Genomic DNA, 20778 nt, shown 5'->3' with positions numbered 1-20778 from the left:
GAAAGTAGTGCAACAAGAGGAGAGCTGCAACTTCAGCCAAAAACGTGTTGTTCTTCAGACATGGATCAATGTTTTAAGACTGAGATCAATACAGCATTTCATACTGTTCCATGTGCAGTTTCTGTACAGGCTGACTTCATTTCCTTCTCACTATATGTTAAGGCTAAGTTGTCATTAATTAGTGTGCAAAGGAGCTCCCAGGATTCAAGCAACTCCTCTGACCTCTAAAGGGAACTCTAAAAGACACTGCTTGCTATTGGTAGGCCTGTGATTCTCTGTGATCACCTTTCTTCTGACTTTGCTATTAGCTTAGAGGAAAATTAAGGGCTAAGAAAGAGAACCCGGAACTGCGTAAGTGGAAACATGGTTTAAATTTTTTTAAAACCCCACTTTTTTCCATATCCAGCGTACACCATTTAGCTTGTTCTAGTGCTTGAGTCAGTAATTTTTCATTTGTTCAAAATGCACATTTAACGTCTTTGCTCTCATTTTTCTTACACTTTTTAGAAAAATAAAATTCTATCCCAAATTCAAATGTTAAATTCTGTAAAATGGAAAAAAAAAAGAGGAAATTATAGCTTCCTAAGAGCTATTCTTTCAATCTGGCTTTCTGATTTTCTCAGAAGTTTGGGCCAACTGCTTCAAACAAACATGCAAAGAAGTATGAGATCAAAACAAAACATAAATGAAGTAGCATATGATGAGAAGTCAATAAGTTACTTAAAGCAACACCAGGAAGCATTACATTTGACAGAAGTTCTGCAAATTCTATTTAGGAAACAGCATTTGGAATTTACAATGTAACAGATTTTGTAAATGGAACCAAGTAAAATGCACGTTCTACAGCCTAATAGATGTCACCATGATCTTTATCTAACATTTAAAACCTCTGTCCCTAACTCATAATTTAATTCAAAAATAACAGGAGCAGAAGATTTAATTTTATTTAAAATTTAAGTTAATAAATTTAAAAGATTTAATTTAAGGCTAGAAGGGATATTTTCTCATTAACTCCACAACAAGGTATGGATCAGTTCTTTCCAATGAAATGCAAAAGGTCAAGTTTGCAGTATCTTCTGACGACATAAAATATCATTCAGTGATTGTATTTTTAAATTAGGTGGAGCTAACAAAACACCAGTTTTGATCCATTCGAAAGTATGATGTTTTTGACCACAGAACTTATGACTGTGACACATCTTCCTAGAGACTGTGAACTAGTGATTGGAATTATGATTTTCCCCTTTGAAATTCTTGCCTGTTGATCTATTTGTACTAGCACTGACCCTATTCCTTCTGTCAAGTTTTCAAAGTTCCATCAAATAAGCATCTTCTTTGAGGCAGAAAATCTACTGTAGCATCAGCACTTATAAATGTCAAGTTTCCAATGCTCATCTTTAAAACAAGGTTTTTAAACTGTTTAAAATCTATTTTAAAAAGATCCATTTTTTAAAACCAAAATGACACGTGACCTAAAAAAGATTGCCCCATTTTCTTAAGAGTATCACTCATATTATTCTGAGTACTTCACTAGTCTGTGTTCAATCTTAAGACTCATTAAAACAATGTTCTGCCAGTAACTTACTCCAAGGAAAAACTGGTAGTGTTCTCCAAACCAGTGTCTGCATGTCCAACAGGCTCAACTCTGCTGTTGTCCTCCTCTGTTCGATCTTCATCCTAGATATTAAAAAAAAAACCCAAACTATTTAAACCTACATTTAATTTTATAAACTCATTTTAGCAATGATATTTTACCATTCTCAGATTATTGGGGTTACCACATGTGGAGTGGAAATGCTGGGCTTCCACAACCGTCTGAAACTGTTCTAAATTGGTTTTTGTCACTTAAAACATTTTTGCAATGATATCTATAGTTTGGCTAGTGTTGTATCACAATTCTACTACAGTTTTAAAAGCCATGCTACAGAAGCTATCACAGTCAGCATTTTTCTAGAAGGTTGACAAGGAGAAGCACAAAATCAGCTGATGGTCAGCAGTGTTTGGGGAAACTCCTCCCAGGCTCTCCCTGGGCAAGGGGCTTGACTGAACACACAAGGCAGATCACTGAGGCTCCTTTGCAAAGATTTAAAAATAGTATAAGAAAATGCAGCTTCTGTAATTCCATGAAGTACCAAGAGCATTTTAAACATTTTATCACGGCCTTTATTAATAGCTTGCCAGAGAAGGCTGACATCAAAGAGCTACGTGAGGCTCTAATGCTAACCAATTTATTTTATTTTTAATTTCCCTTTCCAAAAAGTACATACGTTATTCACCAAATGTATAACTTTAATGTCTAAGTTGTGAATGCTGTACTTTCAAATTTAGATCAGGGTAATTCAAGGACTTCCAGTAAGAAGCTCTAAACCCATTCTTATGTGTATGTTAATTATTTGAAGCTTATGCTTTTAAATATCCATGTAATCAAACAGAAAATATTATACAGTGTGAACAGTAGGTTTCAAACACAGACACAGCAATCAGGTCAGTGAAATAATACATGATAGGTTATGAGTTTAGCACACGGAGTCAGACAACTTTATTAAAGTATTGAAGAGATGTTAAGGCAGGCAGAGACAGTTGGTAATGTCTAATTGAGATTTCCACAGGGAATCTGCAAAAGCAGGAGGCTGGATGCAGCAGGCTTCCATGGGCTATGGATATGCCTTCTGCACCCTGGAAAGCAGCACACACTTTGTGGGGCCAAGCTGCTCGGAAGATTGATGATCCTGTGTCTCAAGAGGCGTTAATATGCACCTCCTTGTCATCCCCCTCTGTTAAGCACAAGGTAAGTAATACATTTCAAAGGTTAACCAGCATCTTGAACATGCCTAGAAATGTATATTTACTGATTTCAGTCGAAGTTTTATATGCACCACTGCATAAAGTTTAAAATTAAATGAATATTCAAAAATCCATGCCAATTCAAAAGTCATATGAAAAAAGGTTTATAAAGGAAAATCAGAACATTTGGTATTGTTTCATACTGAAAACAGGTATTTCACACCTTGTTTCATAGAGCATCTTGCAAATCACTGTTGCAATGGGTTTCTTGGTTTGAAGTTAGGGACATTGCTGGCTGTAGAAAACTATGCATTTTTATTGCAATGAAGCTATTACTAGCCTTCAGAGAACTCTTTTCATCAGAGTTGCTGACGAAACCAAATTTTGAATCTCACTTATGACAAAAAGTCATCACAGATGAACATGACTTTTTTAATACTTTGGTTTTTGGCAAATTTTCATGTGTGGTTTTTCCAAGCAAACATGCAAGAAGTATATACATAACAAACATACACACACACACACACAGAAAAGAAGAGATTAAAATAACATCCTCTCTACTTGCAGATATGCTTCTGCCAAAAAATAAACGTCTGGCTTTATGCTGTATCATTTTAGCAGTCACCTATATACGTGCAACGTAAGCATCACTCATTTAGTAATACTTGGGTCCTACACTTCATCATTTTTTAGCCCCAAAAGCTTTTCTCTTGACTACCTTGATTTTGTAAACAGAACTCCCCTTGCCCCACTCAGTGTTCGCAGCAGTCCTTTGGGCTTGCTCTTGATAGACCTGCCTTCAGTGCCCTCGTGGGACACAGCCCCCTGTGCAACACTTGAGCTAAATCCTTGTACAAACCCTTCCTCCCGCCCTTCCCAAACCTGAGAGTATCTTTGCTCTTGTTCCCACCAGACCTAGGCCGCTCCATTTGTTGAACATTCTGTTTCCTTTCTTTCTGTCCCACCTGGTGGTCTGGAGGCTTTTCCTGCCAAGGAGAGGAGCATCCCTCTGCCTGACCTCGAGTGCAGCCAGGTCAAAGCAAAGAGCCAACGTAGCTGCCTCCTGTGCACCTCCCAGTCTTGGGGTATAACAAAGCAGAAACTGCAAATCAAAAGCTACGTATAACAGATGCTATCTGGCACCATCACATCTACATTTTGTGCCTTTTGTTTTGAGAATCATAAACACAGCAAGTTTTGGAACCACACTGACTGTCAGTTATCCAAGCAATTAAGAAACAGCAGCTCCCACACGCCTCTGTCTGGCTTTTCCTGGACAGCAGACAGATCTGTATCAGAAACATGCATGTGCCCATAAATAGGTGCTTAGAGGAGCAATCATAATCCTAATGAAAGCACTACTGCCATGATCAACAGATGTATGATGTACCCTTTTAAAAATCTTTAATATTACAGTAATCAGACTCTCTTTTCTTCTCAAAATAACACAGATTTTGATTTACACTGAAGTGAACAGAGAGAAAAATTGGACACCTGCAGAGGGATTTGACTTAAAATTCTGATTTACTATGAAAAGTAACTAACTAGCTGTGAAAATCTTTGCATCAAGCAATTATTTCTTTATTTGGAAAGCAGTTTTCTTCTGAAAGGCAAATTTCACCTGGATGAGGTAAACAAGGAAAAGGACATTTAACATAGCAAGAAAGTTTCTGTGAACCCCCTTGGATATTACTGCAGATATTTCTCAGAAATAACTAATTTGAGCAAGCTCCCAAAAGTGTAAGGTTTATTTTCTCTACATAAAACCACTGATATCTGCTATATCAAAAAATATCATTTTTAATGTACAGCTACTAAAGACAGAATGTGGTTTTTTTTCCAAAACTGAAGTAAGAGTAATTAAAAGATCCTTTCATGTTTACAGCACAGAGGAAAATTTAAAGCATCTCTTCCAATGTACTTCTCCATATCTTGATGTGCTCAGTGTAAAATTTCCCACTGTTTGAAAAATAAAAATAAATAATTATTTTTCTAAGTTCTGTAATAAAATTAATGACGCAAAAACTGAAAAATTATCTTAACTGCTCAAAATGGACTATTAGTGCTAAAAGTTCTACCTATTAAATGGTCCATTTCACAGTTCACCTGCACAGTGTTAATGAAATACATATGAAAAGCTGCAAATCAGGTTTTTATTTTTGAAGACAGTCTCTCTATCACCCCTTAGGATTACAAAATCTGCAGAGTTAAGGAATGTCAGCAGCATTCTTGCTAACAGAAGCATAACCAATATATAGGAACCCAAACAGTTATGTTAATTACATTTTCTCAAAAATTTCTGAATGAAATCTGCCTAGTGTAATTTCCAAAGCCCAAAACCAGCCATGCTTTCCCTGTCTTACTGGAAATTTTTATGTCCATTACCAAAATATCAGCTCCTGCCTCCAGTAAATCCACAACTTCATTTTCAAAGTGAAGATGAAGTTCCCACTTCACCTCTGTTCAATACACTCCTCCTTCAAGACTATGACCAATTTAAATGTCAGATATTATTGAGGTGATATAATACTGATAAGCTGTAATAATTTAATTTAAGTACCTTGTAGTAATAGCATATATGAGTATGGCACTCAGTCAGCTCAGTCCCTCAGTAGTGGCTGTGAGGCTTAAGACCTGGCTGGAGACAGCACTGCCGCAGTGAGCATCACAGTGAGATTCACCTTCCCAGGGAGCATCAGACACTGGCTTGTTTGTTTTCTACAATTTAATTTTTTTAAATTTTAGCACAGTGAGTGTAAGTCCTGTAAATACCAAACTGAAAGGATCCAACATCCAACAGGTGCTTTAAATTTTAGTGCAGAGAAGAACATGTTATCCATAATGATAAGCTCCTGACAGTATTTTTTCTCCTCAGCCAAGACACAAATAAAATAAAACTTTTGCTATTAAAATATGCCCTTCCCTTCATATTTCCCCTTTTAGTCTCCTGCACTTCTCTGTAACGATTATGGAAGGAGAGACATACTAGCTATTAGTCTCCTGGCAGCTGTGCTTCATAAATGTTTGTTTGGTTCTTGCAACATAAAGTAGGCTCTCTCTCTCTGTATGATCACACTTGATGGGAAACAGCTCCTAAGAGACCTCTTTTCCTGTGTCTTAACTAGCACAAATACACCAGCATCAGGCTTTTGTGCTAATGTTCTCACTTTTTGATTAACCGGCCAAATCTCCAGAGAATGGCAATTCTCAATCAAATCTGAAGAGCAGTTACAAAGACAACACGGGGAAAACCCAAAAAATATTGAATACAAAAAATAGGCTATGTTCCCTCTTGAACACAGTAGTTCTTCATATACTTGGGATCTAATAAAATGCATATATGCACAAATAATTAGGTGAGAGCTTTGTGTAATTCACAACAGCCCTGTACTTGGTGCACTGCCATTATCAGTAATCCAGGGAGAGATAAACCTTACATTAAATCATCATCCACTTAAACACAAAAAAAAACATGCAAAAAATTATTTAATCTTATGTGGTTGTGTATACACACACACACACACACACACACACACACACACACACATATACTAGTTATTATTCTCTTTACATTTCAATAATCCCTATGTTACTCACATCCTTCTGCAGGATGGTCACCCTGCAATTGGAAATGACAATATTCACGTAATTTTTATATGCCTCACTACTCTAAAATGAAATTTGCCTTGCTCAGTCAAATCAGTGAATAGATATCATATAGACATAGAGGAGTGCAGAATGGAAGGGATTTCTCAGGTCTCTGATGAATATCAAATTCATTCCCTGCTATCACAGGCAATCATCTCTTATTTCCCATTTATTAAACTGATCAAGCTGAGCCTTAAGCCTGGATGGCTTTACAATGGCACTATTTCTGTTTTGAAGTGCCTTAAAAGGAAATGTTTTTACAGATTTAAAGAGAGATTAGTTTGATTTCCTATTGTCCAAAAAGCAGAACACCAGAGAGCCAACGAGTATAATTTGATACAACCTTCCTTTGGCAAACATATGTGACCATTCAATTTTGAATTACTAGCATTTATTCATTCATAATGACTTTTTAAAGCACGTATTTAAAAAACCTGGCAATACTAATAACAGCTGAACAAGTCTTGTGGTATCCCAGTTATTTTGAAGTGTGTATCAATTTAGAGCTTCACTGAAGTCCGTGGTCTTTAGGGGCTCAATAACCTGTGATGCAGCACTGAAATGACACACATATGCTCTATAATGACTTGGTGGCACACACCTCTATCACACAGCAAGCCAGGCTGGTGGCAGGAGCACAACACAAATACTGCTTGGCCATGTAGCAGAGCTTCCAGTAAAAAAGATTTTTACTAGGGTATGCTGCAGTTAATCCTTTTTACAGTAGGCATTGCAGACAGCACCAAAAAGTATGAGAGCCTTTTGGACATGTTAGACAAAAGGCTTTCTTGCTAGTGAATTTGAGACATTTTGCTGCTTCTGCTTCTTCACAGTCAAGAAAATCCTGGGTCTGTCCTCACAGTGATAGCTTACCAACAAACAGCAAGAAATGCATTAAAAGTCAAAAGGCTTTTTTGTTGTTGATCGAATGTGCTTCTTAATTCATGCATCTGAATAATCTCTGCCTACCAGCAGAGAAAATAATATTGAGGAAAAGGGAAAAAATTATTAGCCAAAAATTACAAACACTCGTGCACCTTGGCAACCCCATACAAGGAAAACAGCACCAAACGGGATCTGACAGAAAAAAGCCCACCAGTAATGTCTAAAGCACCACTGATTCTCCAGCATTTCACACTGTGCATTGTAATCGTATTTCATAGACTATATTTGCTCTTTGCATAAAAACCACAGGGTTTGTTTTCTCCAGACTGAGGTCATCCCACTATGGATTGTTTCAATGACTTCTCCAGGACCACTGACAGTCCAGGGTAGGAGGCAGAGGGAGGAGATATGCTGCAAAGCGATAGCTACCAGAACAAATCCATACATCTAGGTTCCTCTACAGATGGCAAGTATCAAGGGGATAACAAAAATATGTTGCTGTTCCCACCAGATCATATTTAAAAGACATTTCAGAGAAGACTCAAGTATTACTGGAGCACAAAACTATTTTTGCAGTCGTTTTGCAACAGCCCTAAGTCCACATACAATATGCACCACTACAACACTCACAGCACATTACAAAAGAATATAATGATACTTAAAATAGTGCCCTAAGTTTCTGTTCACTGGCAAATGGGTAAACTGTTGTCAAATTTAACTTCAAAGAATACCCTGATAATATATTTATTATATTAAAGAGAGACTTAAAATTAAGACAATATTGAGTCCTTTCTAATTTCCTACACTGACTTGTTAAATGATAGTGGCAAAAATCACTCAAAAGTGCATTTCCTTATTAACATGTTGGGGATAATATTACATGCTTGCAAAGGCAAATATAAGACTCTTGGATGTGACACTTTGAAAAGCAGAAATATTAAAATGGATCTCAAATGTCTCAGCAGCAGCTTAGGATGCTAAGCCACAAAATGCTTCTTGCTCAAAGATACCAGATGTCCTTCATCTCTTTATTTTCTTAGCACCTAGTAACACCTGCACTGCATAACCTATTTTTTAAACATTTTATTAGATGCCAAGTATATGAAGAACTACAAAACTCAAGGCATTTCATCACATAATGAATTTGTCAGACAGTTTACTTACAGAGCAGCTTGTAAGTAAAACTAACCACAGCTAACAAAAATAGCCAGAAAAGATTTGGCAGGACCAGACAAGGCTTCCCAGCACTTACAGTGCTGCCTGTTGGGGAGCCCACTAAAATGAATCTTTAAAACCAAACGCAGTGATAAAATCAACCAAAAGATTGAATGCAACAATAAAGCACTAACCTCTCATGTGCTACATATTTGAAATATATAAGGCATGGATTGTCACACTTTTAATATTAAGTAAAGCATTCAAAGAGCTTTCTGAAGATCTGATCAATAGTAAATTATAGATGTGTCCATTGTATTACAAAGAGAAGTAACTCTCTCATAGACACATGTACAACTATAACAAATTACCTCAAATTGATTGTTGCCTTAAAATGGGTTCATTTTGTGTAACTGCCTAGTTACAGTCTTTATTCCATTTTCTGGTTTTTCTAAGGATTCAAAACATATCTGTTTCACAAGTGTAAGTCTGCTCTTTGTTTGTTTTAAATAAGGCTTATCTACAAAGTATTTCCATGGTCAAATCTCTGAAATTTTATACTCTTCTCATATGATTCACAGACAGACATACAGACCACCACGATCTGCCAGTGTAAAACAAATATTAGGGTTCATATTAAATACAGATTCACAGACTTAGTTAGATGTCAGAATCAAGGGAAGTATCTTTAAAAGAAATACTTACCAGCTTCACTTAAAACAGGGCTACAACTATAGGTCAATGTATAATCAAATTCCCCTGCAAAGTTCAGCCCAAAGGCCAGGTCTGGTTATCATCTACCTTGCATAATGCAGGAATTACCTCAATTACAGAGACATCCCCACATGGTGAACCAACATAAGTGTAGCACTTGGCACGTAACAAACACACTCTAGTTGATGTCTTCATATACAATTTATTTTCCATTTCATCATGGTAACTGATACATACACTGCTCCTATAGATGACCCCTTGCTAACTCATGTGGTACCTGCACACAGAGGGGAAACCGCCCCTGCTTTGGTAGAAGGTGCTTCACTTGAATTTTTTCACAAAAGGGGTGACTTTTACTAAAGGAAGTCTCATTTTCTTTTAGAACTTGAGTTCTTCCTACTCCATAACACCAGGTAATACAGTTCTGGGATTTCAGATCCAGAAACATTCATCTGATATGGAGAACTGATGTTTATGGAACTAAAAAAAAACTCTACAATATACTCCTAACATGGATTGTAACTATGGCATCCAGGAAATAAATATAAACACCTAAATAGATATATAGATTTACATATAGATGATACAGATGACATAGATATAGAAAGATACAGATATAGGTGATATAGATTAGAAATAGATAGATAAGCTTGTAAATATACATATGTATGTAGAAGGCCACAGCAACAAAGACATTATTTTGTTCTTAAGGTAGGAAAAAAACCAGATTACATGGCAGTGCTATAACTACATTGTGTTTGTTTTTTTCTGTTGAGTAGTCTAAAGTAGGTCAAGTTAGGCACATCCATTAGTTCTCCTATAAATAGATCCACACTGAATTCACCTGCTTGTAACTAATGTAGAGCAACAGAATTTTAAATACTTTTCCCTTTAATCTCACAAGTTAGTTCATTCTGTATACAGACACCAGGAAAAAAAAAGTCATTAAGTCCTGCGTGATTTTTAAACGTCAAAAAAAAAAAAAGACAATGGAAACATGAAATTGGGACACACTTTCCCTGCAGAAAACCAAGTGTACATGCCTCCACCTATAAGTTTAGAGATCTAAAAGACTTCTGCAGAGATGTGTTATAGATAAGTCACATAGTTTCCCCTTGATATCGACACAAAGGAAAGGAGACAACTCTGTATTAATCACTTCACATTTTCCCTGTAACACTCCTGAATATATTATTATTCACCTCACATTTTCAAAGACCGTGATTTTCTTCTGAGGATTTTTTTCAAAGATACAAAAAGCATTTCTTATTTAGCAACTTGAATTTGTCATTAGGCAATTTTCAAACAGGTCTCATAGCTCTTTTATCCTTATTCATTTCTTTTCTTTTTTTTTTTTTAATCTGAAATGGTCCCTTGTTGCTTGATTTGCAGATCTGTATCAGCATGCAAGGATTTCGCTAGCTTCAGCCAAGTACAGAACAGTTCAATCCCCTGGAGCACTGAACGTAAGAGTCAATTTAGAAGCAAGGTAAAAGTATAGCACTCTCTTCCCCATCACACAAAACATCATTTTACTCACACAGGCATCTTAATAACAAAATTCAATTCTGGATATTTTTCTCAGCATGGTTCAGGACCGTTCAGAAATTACATCAGAAAGCTCACTGAAGACTTAGCTTTTCAAAAATTTGATTAAAATATCTGTTTTCCAATAAGGTAGAAGTCTATACACTGGTGGGAGTTTAAACTTAGGACATATTCTTTGAGTTCTGTCTTCTTTAGAAAATGCAACTTTGAAAGCTTTTGGTTTTGTGTTACTAACAATCCCCCTGTTAGTTTTGCCAAAAAAACATAAAAATCATGGAATGGCTTTGTTTGAAATGGTACTTTAAGTTCATCTAGTTAAAATCCCCTGCCATGGGCAGGAGCATCTTTCACTAGATCAGGCTGCTCAGAGCCCCATCCAGCCTGGCCTTGAGCACTTCCAGGGATGGGGCATCCACTTCTCTGGATGTTCCAGTGCCTCACCACTCTGACAGTAAAGAATTTCCTTCTAATATCTAACCTAACATCTTTCAGTTTGAAACAATTTCCCCTTCTCCCACACTACATGCCTTTGTAAAAAGTCCCTCTCCAGCTTTACTGTAAGCTCCTTTTATGTACTGGGAGGTGCTTTAAGGTTTCCCCAGAGCCTTCTCTTCCCCATGCTAAACAGCCCCAACTCTCTGGGCCTGTCTTCACAGCAGAGGTGCTCCAGCTCTCTGGTCATCTTCACGGCCTTCTCTGGACTTGCCCCATCAGGTTTGTATCCTTCTTATGATGGGGGGCCCCAGAGCTGATGCAGTGCTCCAGGTGGGATCTCACCAGAGCAGAGCAGAGGGGCAGAATCACTTCCCTCTCAGTGCTGCCCACGGAGCTTTGGATGCAGCTCAGGACATGTGTGGCTGCAAATGCACATTGTCAGGTCATGTCCAGCTCTTCCTTAACCAACACCTCCAAGTCCTCCTCCTCCGGGCTGCTCTCAAATCACTCTTCACCCAGCCAGTATTTTGTGCTTGGGATTGCCCCAACCCAGATTCAGGATCCTGCACTTGCCCTTGTTGAACTTCATGAGGTTTGCATGTGCCCACCTTTCAAGCCTGTCCAGTTCCCTCCAGATGGCATCCCTTCCCTCCAGAGTGTCAACCACACCACATGACTTGGTATCTTCAGCAAACTTAACAAGGATGCCCTCAATTCCACTGATATTTTAATATCTTATCATCTTGCTTAAAGAAAAATCCACAAGTTTCGTCTCATTTAGACAGTGACTTATCTCCACTTCTCATTTGGTAGGATTTGCTAATAGCTTTGGTTTATGACTTTTTAAATTTATATTCACACTGATTAAAAGTAAAAACACCTATACATCTGTTCAAAAGGTCTTTTGTGTTACACATCAAATAGATGGACAAACACACCTGGGGTAAAAGAGCCCTAATGTGGATATATCTTAATGTGAGGTCTTACTGTTTCAGCTCTTCCTTCCCTAAAAGAACAAAACCAGGCAAGGTTCAGGCCCCAAGTCCCAGAGAAGGAAGACCCAGAAGGGAGCACCAGCACTGTTTTGGTGATGCAGGACATGATGCAGAGGGACAAGGCACCCAAGCCTGCTCTCAGCTCCTATGAAATTTTGAGTGATGAGATTTCACCATTTTGCAGTTTCATCTTATACTTCCCTTTTGCTGAATTCACAGCTGCATTCCATTTTTTTTTCCATCTCATTCCACTGAGAAACTCCACTAAAATTGCTTCAATTGAGTTTCCCTGTTATGCTGTAAAATTTTCTTTTTTGGTCTTTTGCACAACATGAATTTTACCTTAGGCACCAAACAAATTCACCATTTTAATAACAGAAAATGCTATAGCATTTTTCATTGTCCTTTGCTCAATTTGTTTTGTTGAAATCAACATGAAAAACAATTTCAAACTTCTCAGTAAATGCTTCATTTACAAATGCTCCATTCCAAGTGCCTACAGGGTTACAATCTGGTCTATGACAATTTTATTCATTTTTTAATCAAAAGCATTAAATCAAATTTAAAATAAATACTACTCAGTACTTCTGTAGTGCCTTCCAGCACAGTATGGCAAAAGCAGTTCATGGACAATAATGACTTCAGCTCCACTGCACCCACAGGAAGAAGATTAGAGGTTATTCTCCAAATTATTTGTTCGAGGAAACTGAGGCAAAAAAGATTTTTTTCCCTATTTTTGAGGTTCATCTCCAGCTTTAAATGCTTTCAGTTTTGGGTGATGACTCTGAGATAGATAGAGCCTTAGTTTAAGAAAAATGTAAATGTATTTACATGTACTCCTGAACTTAAGCAAGAAGGCAGCACCAGGGGCCCCATCACCTCTTGGAGGATGGGCTGGAGCAAGGCTGGGAACAGCTCCCTTGGAGCACTTTGGTCCTGGGCCTGCACCAGCACACGTGCATTGCTCACTGCCATGCAAAACCCTTCACAACATGTCATGGAACACAAAATTTCATCATCATCAACAGCCAAACTTCATCATCACCACCTCACTAAGGTATCCAGGGAGCACCAAAGACAACCTCTTTGTTTAAAATGTACCAAAGAACAAAATGTAGGACATCACACAACTGCTACAACCACAGCTCCAGAGGCTCTTTGCAGACTACCTGTTACAAAGAGGAGGGCATTTCAAGAAATAACTCATTTATTACCATTTGTGGCAGCAGAAGAGATCCCAGCTCCTCAATAAAATCAGTTCTTTTTAAACTTCTTCTCAGAGATCTTATTTCCACTTACAATTCTTGCCCTTCCTCTTCCACACCAAGTCCGAGCAGTTAGAACTGAATTCAGCATGTGTGATGGTGGTACAGTATTTCCAAGCAAGTCTATTTCCTTCCTGCAGCCCATAATAACACCACAGCCAGGCATTTCATTATCCTGCAAGGCCAGCACAAACCACAGATGTGGATTGTTGAAAGCAGCAGTTCCTATTTTCCCCTCCCCAGATGGTCATGTCTGGCACTAGATTCTTCTGTCCACCTTCTCCTTTCAGTTTATTCAAACATTTGTATCATTATACAAAAGATCTAAATTAAAATTAATGTTTAATAAAAACAATTTTAATTGGTTACATTTCCCAGGCTGGTCCAGTTCAGTCTAATTAACAGCCTCATAAAAGCTTAGGGAGGCACAAGGGAGGAAGCAAAGCATGGCCAAGACTGCTTCTTTCAGCAGCAGAGACAACTGAAAATGTCTCTACTGCTGTGGCCTCAGACTGTTTGAAAGGACATTGCTCATCTGCAGCCCTAAAACCAGCTCAATGCACTCATTTCAGCATTCTGTAACTTGTAATATGTCCATCTCTCTTTTAATATCATCCCTCTTTTATTACCTCCCTTAAAACCCTACCTATTTTCAACTAATCTAAATAACTGTGTCTTGTTCACTGAACTCGCTACATCAGCAATTCCCCCTCTTTCAAAATGAGCAGGCTTTCCAGGAATAAATCCCTCTTGCCCTTGCACGCTGCTGACCTATTTTCCATCACTTGTTTATTCCCTGCAAGTTTCTAATCTACAGCAGAACTTTATTTGTCACCATATAAGCAGGTCCTAAACAATCATATGAATTACTAAGATTTCAAAATGTACAGGAACTTGTCAATTTCCCATAAAATCACATCTAAATCCCAGATGAGCCAATCAATGAAGCTAGTCCAGTCTAAGATCTCCTGAAAAAAAAAAAAAGTTTATTTTACTTTGACTCTTCACAGAAATTTTCTAAACCTGGAAAACAAAATACTTTTAGGAAACCAGATGGAAGCAAGTCCTACTACTTTCCCATTCTGAAGCTTTTTTCTTCAAACTACGAAAGGAAAGCTTGAAGAAACCTGAAGAACAAGCAAATGCTGGGATTTCAGTAAGAAGTAACTTTAGAAATCAAGCTGCACTGAGAGCTTCTTTCTTTACATCCCTGGGTAAGATCTTTGGCCATTTCCAGTGTCACAGACCACACCAAGTTTCACCCAGTCTAGCTGGGCTAGTCCAGCACCTTGCTATGGCCAGCTCTGGCTCTTGCAGGGGGCAGTGCAAGGACAATACTGATCTACCAGTACTGACTAGATGGGAAATAGAAAATTACCCACTTTATCATTACAGGACTGGAAGAGTGAATCAGAGAGTGGACCTTTGAGACAAGGTAAAGGCCATGATATCTTATATTAAAACTGATTTACTACAAAGGCAAAACCAATTTAGAAAAAAAATTAGAAAATTCTGTGACAAAGGCTCCTCACTGAAATTAATAAAGCTCATGGTGTTCTCATAAGATTATATTATTTGAAGAAAAACAGGGAGAAACAAAACAGATTAGTTCAAAACCTACGAATTTTCATTTACTATAATCAGCAGGTTACTGACTCCTCTTTTTTGAGATCTATCCTCATCTATTTACAGGCTCAGAATGATTCCTTAGTATTAATACTTAGAATCTTTTTGCAGTTTGATTAAAATAAAAACAAAACAACAAAACTTAAATATCCGGCACACATGTATTCCAAACAGTGGAAGAGTAAGTTAAAAACAAAGTCATGACATTTACCAGTAAAATACAACTTAGGTTTAAAACAATCTTTTAAAACATGACCAATGAGTTTTGGGAGACTTCACTATATTACACTGGTGGACCAAGAATCCTGGTGACTGAGGAAATTGAAACATGAATAAATGCAAGACAAAGAATTCTGAGAAATGCAGTCTAGCCTAGCTTCAAAGGGAAGAATCTTGAAAAAAGTAGCACCTCTCAAAGCCAAAAACCAATAAACCACCAAAAACCACCAAAAATAACCATATATTAAATAACAAGACTGTGATAATACTGAGGTATATTTAATACATCTGGTTTTAACTGCAGCATGAAATAATTTTGCATCAAATTCAGCTCTATAAGTATTTTCAAACAGCAATTCCCTTTAGTCTTTTTCCCTCTTGGGGTAGTATGGATGAATATTAATGTAATAAGTACTTCTTTACACTGTAGATGAATAAAACAAAAGAAAATGGGCAACAGTATGACATCAAATATTAATGAAGAAAATTAGTCAAAAAGCATAAGTAGCAGTGAAAACAACAGATTACTGGAAAGATTACATTACTCCACTGTCTCATTTACCAGCTCCACAACAACACTGGGGAAAGCAGACATGGAGTGGGCCAATGATGCAATACATAGGCAACTAACCCACAGTACCATTGCATGGAAAAGTACCATATTTTATTTGTTTTAAATTAATTTCTGGTCTGCCTGACCTACACATAGCACAGAGTTTGAAATGCCTGAAGTGGACAAGACAACTGCATATCCACTTGTATGTCTCTTTGGATATGACTAGAAAATATTTCTCTTTATGGTGGAAAATCCATGTAGGAAGAAGGATTTAGAAACCCAGCAAATTTCCTGAGTGTAAAGTGTGCAGTCTGTGTATGGGGAGGGGAACAGAGATACCAATGCTCATCCACTGTCAGCCTGGCCACACAAGAAGGACAGACAGAGAGGGGACTTCTGCTGACTTGTAGCAAGGATGAAGGAACATCTCTCCAGCTTTATGAGAAAATAACCAGAGACCACTGTGAACATCAGGCAGAGTGAGACACAGATGCACACACAAGAACCACCCATCCAGTGGTGCATATGCTGCAGCAGAGTTAAACATGGGAAAGTTGGAAGCTTTTTGTCTATGCAGTTCAGGTAATCTAAACACTAGCTGAGTACGAGGGAATTTTCTGCCAAAATGAGGTAGTAAAGAAGAACAAAGGATGTATTTATAAACCTGCTTTTCTCTATAAGAAATACACAAATATTGAGCAGTTATATTCTACACAGGTAAAAAAGAAGGATTAAATGCTGGATAGGGAAAAAGATAAGAACAGAACTTCCATGTGGTACAAATCCATGTAGCTGGAAGAAAGAAAGTAAAATGAGGCTAAATATCAGGGAAAATCCTTAATGGAGTGATATATCAGATTTCGAAAGTCTCCCAAGGGAAGAAGCAGAATCCCCACTGCTCAACACATGTAAAAGCAGCATGGACAAAGAACTACAAGATAGGCTACAGGGAATAACTCAATACATAGCAAGAGGATGGCTCAGATGACCTAATAATATAACAGGATTTAAAATGAGTAGATAATTCTATTATCATTAACCACATTCACAGTAGTACAAGCTAAAACACTGTTGCTATGGCAATCAATCCTTATGCATCGTTGCAGAAAATGACTGAGATACAAGGGATGGAAATGAATTGAACCAGCCCTTCCCATTCTCAATTAATTCAACACACCAGTCAGCTGGGAAACCACCTAAGACGAAAGTTTACATCGAGCTTTCCACAAGCCTTTTAAAATATACAGTAAAGTACAGCTGAGTGTCTGGCATTCAAATGTAGGTTATCCTTAGATTTACACAGTTAGTTAAAATTCAAGGTAAGAGCAAGGCTCCAGTTCAGAGGGGATGCTGCTGGAAACAGATGGATTGCTCTCATCATTGCATTTGGAATACTTAATACTACTTGAATTCTCTCAGCCCAAAGTAAACTGACACTATGGAAAGACCAATGCAAGCATGGGATAGCTCTCATGGTATTACAGCTCCATCTCATGAGAATAAGAGACAACTTGCATTCCATTAAAGGCAAGAAAAAAAGACACCAGAGGTGACTGGCACTTTCTAACAGACCATAGTACTGAAAGCATCCTACTTCTTATTCTTACTTTATACTCACAACTGAAAACACACAAATTTTTAAGAGTCAAGACACAGGATAACAAATAATCAGCGGTCTCTTGATTACATATTATCAACTCTAAATCAACTCCATGTTTTTACAGAGTAATAAAAACATGCACATCTCTCAGTACACTGGGAAATGGATACCAGTTTTGCTCACTCAGCTTTTCTCTTTACATACAGTAACAGAATATTTGTCAGGAAATTGGGAATTTAAACTTGACAGTAATAAAATCCTTAGAGCTGGGGAAAATTTTGGAATTCAAATTTGCAAACATGTAATTTAAATAATTTCTGATACCACTCAAATACAGCTTGAATCTCTACTAGTAAATGTGGAAAATACCATTATGTTTTTTAATGACAACTGATAATTAAAAATAAGCACTAACAGTCCTCTTCCTCTAAAACAAAAAAAAGAGTTTACAGCAAGACACAACAAGAACTGAGTAGGAATGAAAGCTCAAATACCTAGAGGGAAAACCACCATGCCCTTCCAGTTTTGGAACACAGTAAAAGATTGCTACAGTGTTTTTAGGAAAAGCTAGCGGCATATGCAGACAGAAGACATCTAATTCTGCTCCTTGGAAATTCACAGCAACATTTCCTTTCAAAAAAAAGTTTCTCAGGTGAACAAAGTATTACTTTTTTTGGTCTTGTGATAATCTACAGTGTTGTTAATAATGCAAAGCAGCCCACACAAAGAGAGGGGGCACTGTAGATTATAAGAGCCACGTATTCAAAAAGGAACATGTTTTTACCTGCTAATGCTGGTATTTTAATGTAATCCTTACTCAGTGTTTTGTGCAGCACAACACAAAATATTCATTAGAAACCAAGAGGGGGGAAAGATCAAAAGGGAAGCAAGTCCATATTCTGGTTTGAAAATCAACCAAGAGCAAGCAAGTACACCAGGAGGTAAATACAAACTCTAAAATCCTCAATTACAAATATTTAAAAGAGGCTAAAAATAAACTACCATGCTTTTAAAAAGCCACTAAATTTGACCTTAAGGAAAGTATTATATTTTAAATGAGAAGCAAAATATGTAAGTCAAGAAAAAGATCAGAGCAGCAGTGGAGTTTTCAATGCTCACAAATGCATACAGAAGCAAAACATTGGATAAATGTGCTATACAGTTACCCTTGTACATTAAACATTTATTTACACAATGTAATCTTTTGTAAAAAATTATCAGGGACAATCAGAAAAAATTACTCAAGTACTATCAGAACATTCTTGAAATGCTAGAACATGCCTGAATTTGTGAGACATTTATTCAATTGATGAAGATACATCATTTTTATTGAAAACAGCCCCTAACACACTGCATGTATATTTTGTTTCTATTTTAAAGTATTTCATTAGTATTTTTCTTGGAATTTAAACAAAAACCTTCCCGCTTGTGTGAGCTTCAAGTCATTAGTGCAAAAACTTCAGCCAATGTTTCATGAGAAAATTACTGAATTATGTCTGTTTATGATTATAACACAGATTTCTCAAGAAAATTGTTCCCTCCTGGGCATTAAAAACTAAATGAGTATGAAAGACTAGAATGTGTTGAATGTGATCAAGCTGGCTTTTCCCGCCAAAATGCTTCAATTTAATCCAAAAGTAATTTTTTAAAACTTAAACAAAGTCTAATAAGTTATTTCACTTCCAAAAATGACATGCATTTACTAGGAGACTCAATATGAAGAGATCATTAAAAAAAATCAAAATGTGAAGGCCAAGAATATTATTATGCAACTGCTGTAAATAATTTTTTTTAATATAAGTTCATAGATGACTCAAAAAGAGCATGTGTGAGAAAGAGAAAGCAATCCCAGTGCAACTGAGAAATTAAACTGAAAAATTAAAGCGAGGAGCCAAAAAACAGACACACAGATGGTAAAAACTGGCAAAAATTAAACGTAAAAACCATGCTCTTAAGTACCAACAGATGCAGTGACTTTAAAATATTACTCCTTGAGGATACACAAAGACAATAAGCCCAGATTGTGATTCCTGGGCCAGTCTACTGCTGTGCTACAGTCCCAAAGTACACTGTACTGTATGGAGAAAAAATGATGTGTCAGGGACAGTGATATCTGCTCTGCCAGTCTACTAAAACAGAAGGGAAGCAAGTTAAACTATCCCACACTGTGAAATTAATGTCTTCAGGGGGGAAAAAAAATTAACTTTGTCATTGAGATTAGAGAGGTGACTTGCAGAATCCATTTACAGATTTATAACACTATAGAGCTGAGCATGAACTGGTTATTTGAGCATTTCTGAAACATTCCTTCTTGAAATGATACTCAAGCTTCTTGCTCCAGATGCAAGCAGCACTGTGCTTCCCAGATTCCATGTTGTTAAACACTGCCACACTAACAGCTTTGCTGACCCCCAATCTTATTAAGGGTCTCCTAGATTTTAATCACCGCAATTACCAAAAAGCTATCCCAGTTTAGACTACTGGCATTAAAATAGGGAAACAAAAATAATCCACTATTAGAAAATCAAGAAATTGATGTGTAAGACCTATGTGTTTGAAGTTCAGCCTTTCCTGAAAGATCTTCTTATAATCTAAATTTGAATAATTATTATTATTACTATAAAAACACATGATCTTTTCCAGATCACCAACTTTCCAAAACCACCAATTTTCTAGATTGTTAAATGAATTTAGTTGATGCTAGTCTGCATGACTGAACAAACCCAGCATCTTATGCCATCACTGTCATTTCAGACTAGCTGTAGACATAACCATAAAGACCACTGCTATTTTCAAGGCTAAAAAACAGAGTCAAATTTTTTAAAAAATACATTTATTTACTACCTCTTCCAGTATGCAGAAGTTTACACTGGGCACTTTCTTATCTAAAACAATTACTGGTGCTATCAAGATAAGCACAAAATACAAGGAAAATTACTGAAAACTCAGCAACATGAATGCTTAAAAAAATTACATGAAAAAGCTTTGTCTGAAAGTTTTAGAAGCTATATACAGACACATGTAAGCATAGAGATGCTCATATATATGTATATATATGCATGTCATCAGTGACAACACTTTAAAATAGTGTTCCTAAAAATGAGCAGTTAATGAATTGCTCTGTGTTTCTAGTATGCAAACAAGTATGGACCTGTACTTCATTTAACTCCAGTGTTTATATTGATGAGCAGTAACAAAGCTGAACTATAAAAATGAACGTGAAGGTTTGCTGTTCTAACTGGCAAACAAGGATAGCATCACAAATCAAATGAACTTTATCTCTGTAGAGTCTCCTGGCTGTGATGACCCAGAAGGTTCCACTTCTCACCAGAACACCCAGCTAGAGCG

At 37.0% G+C, this 20778-nt stretch overlaps 1 protein-coding gene across 19 annotated transcripts in view; it reads right to left on the bottom strand.

Annotated features, from left to right (window-relative positions):
* The window catches only part of PARD3 (par-3 family cell polarity regulator), a 443621-nt gene that overhangs the window by 215783 nt on the left and 207060 nt on the right, over window positions 1-20778 (bottom strand). For all 19 annotated transcript variants that reach the window (XM_038128982.1, XM_038128975.1, XM_038128984.1 and 16 more), the window contains one exon: window positions 1586-1677. In XM_038128982.1, coding sequence (XP_037984910.1) covers window positions 1586-1677 — 92 coding nt within the window. The remainder of the gene's footprint in view (window positions 1-1585; window positions 1678-20778) is intronic.

This window comes from Motacilla alba, chromosome 2, assembly GCF_015832195.1.
Source record: "Motacilla alba alba isolate MOTALB_02 chromosome 2, Motacilla_alba_V1.0_pri, whole genome shotgun sequence".
NCBI lineage: Eukaryota > Metazoa > Chordata > Aves > Passeriformes > Motacillidae > Motacilla > Motacilla alba.
This window is presented reverse-complemented; position numbering and strand designations above follow the sequence as displayed.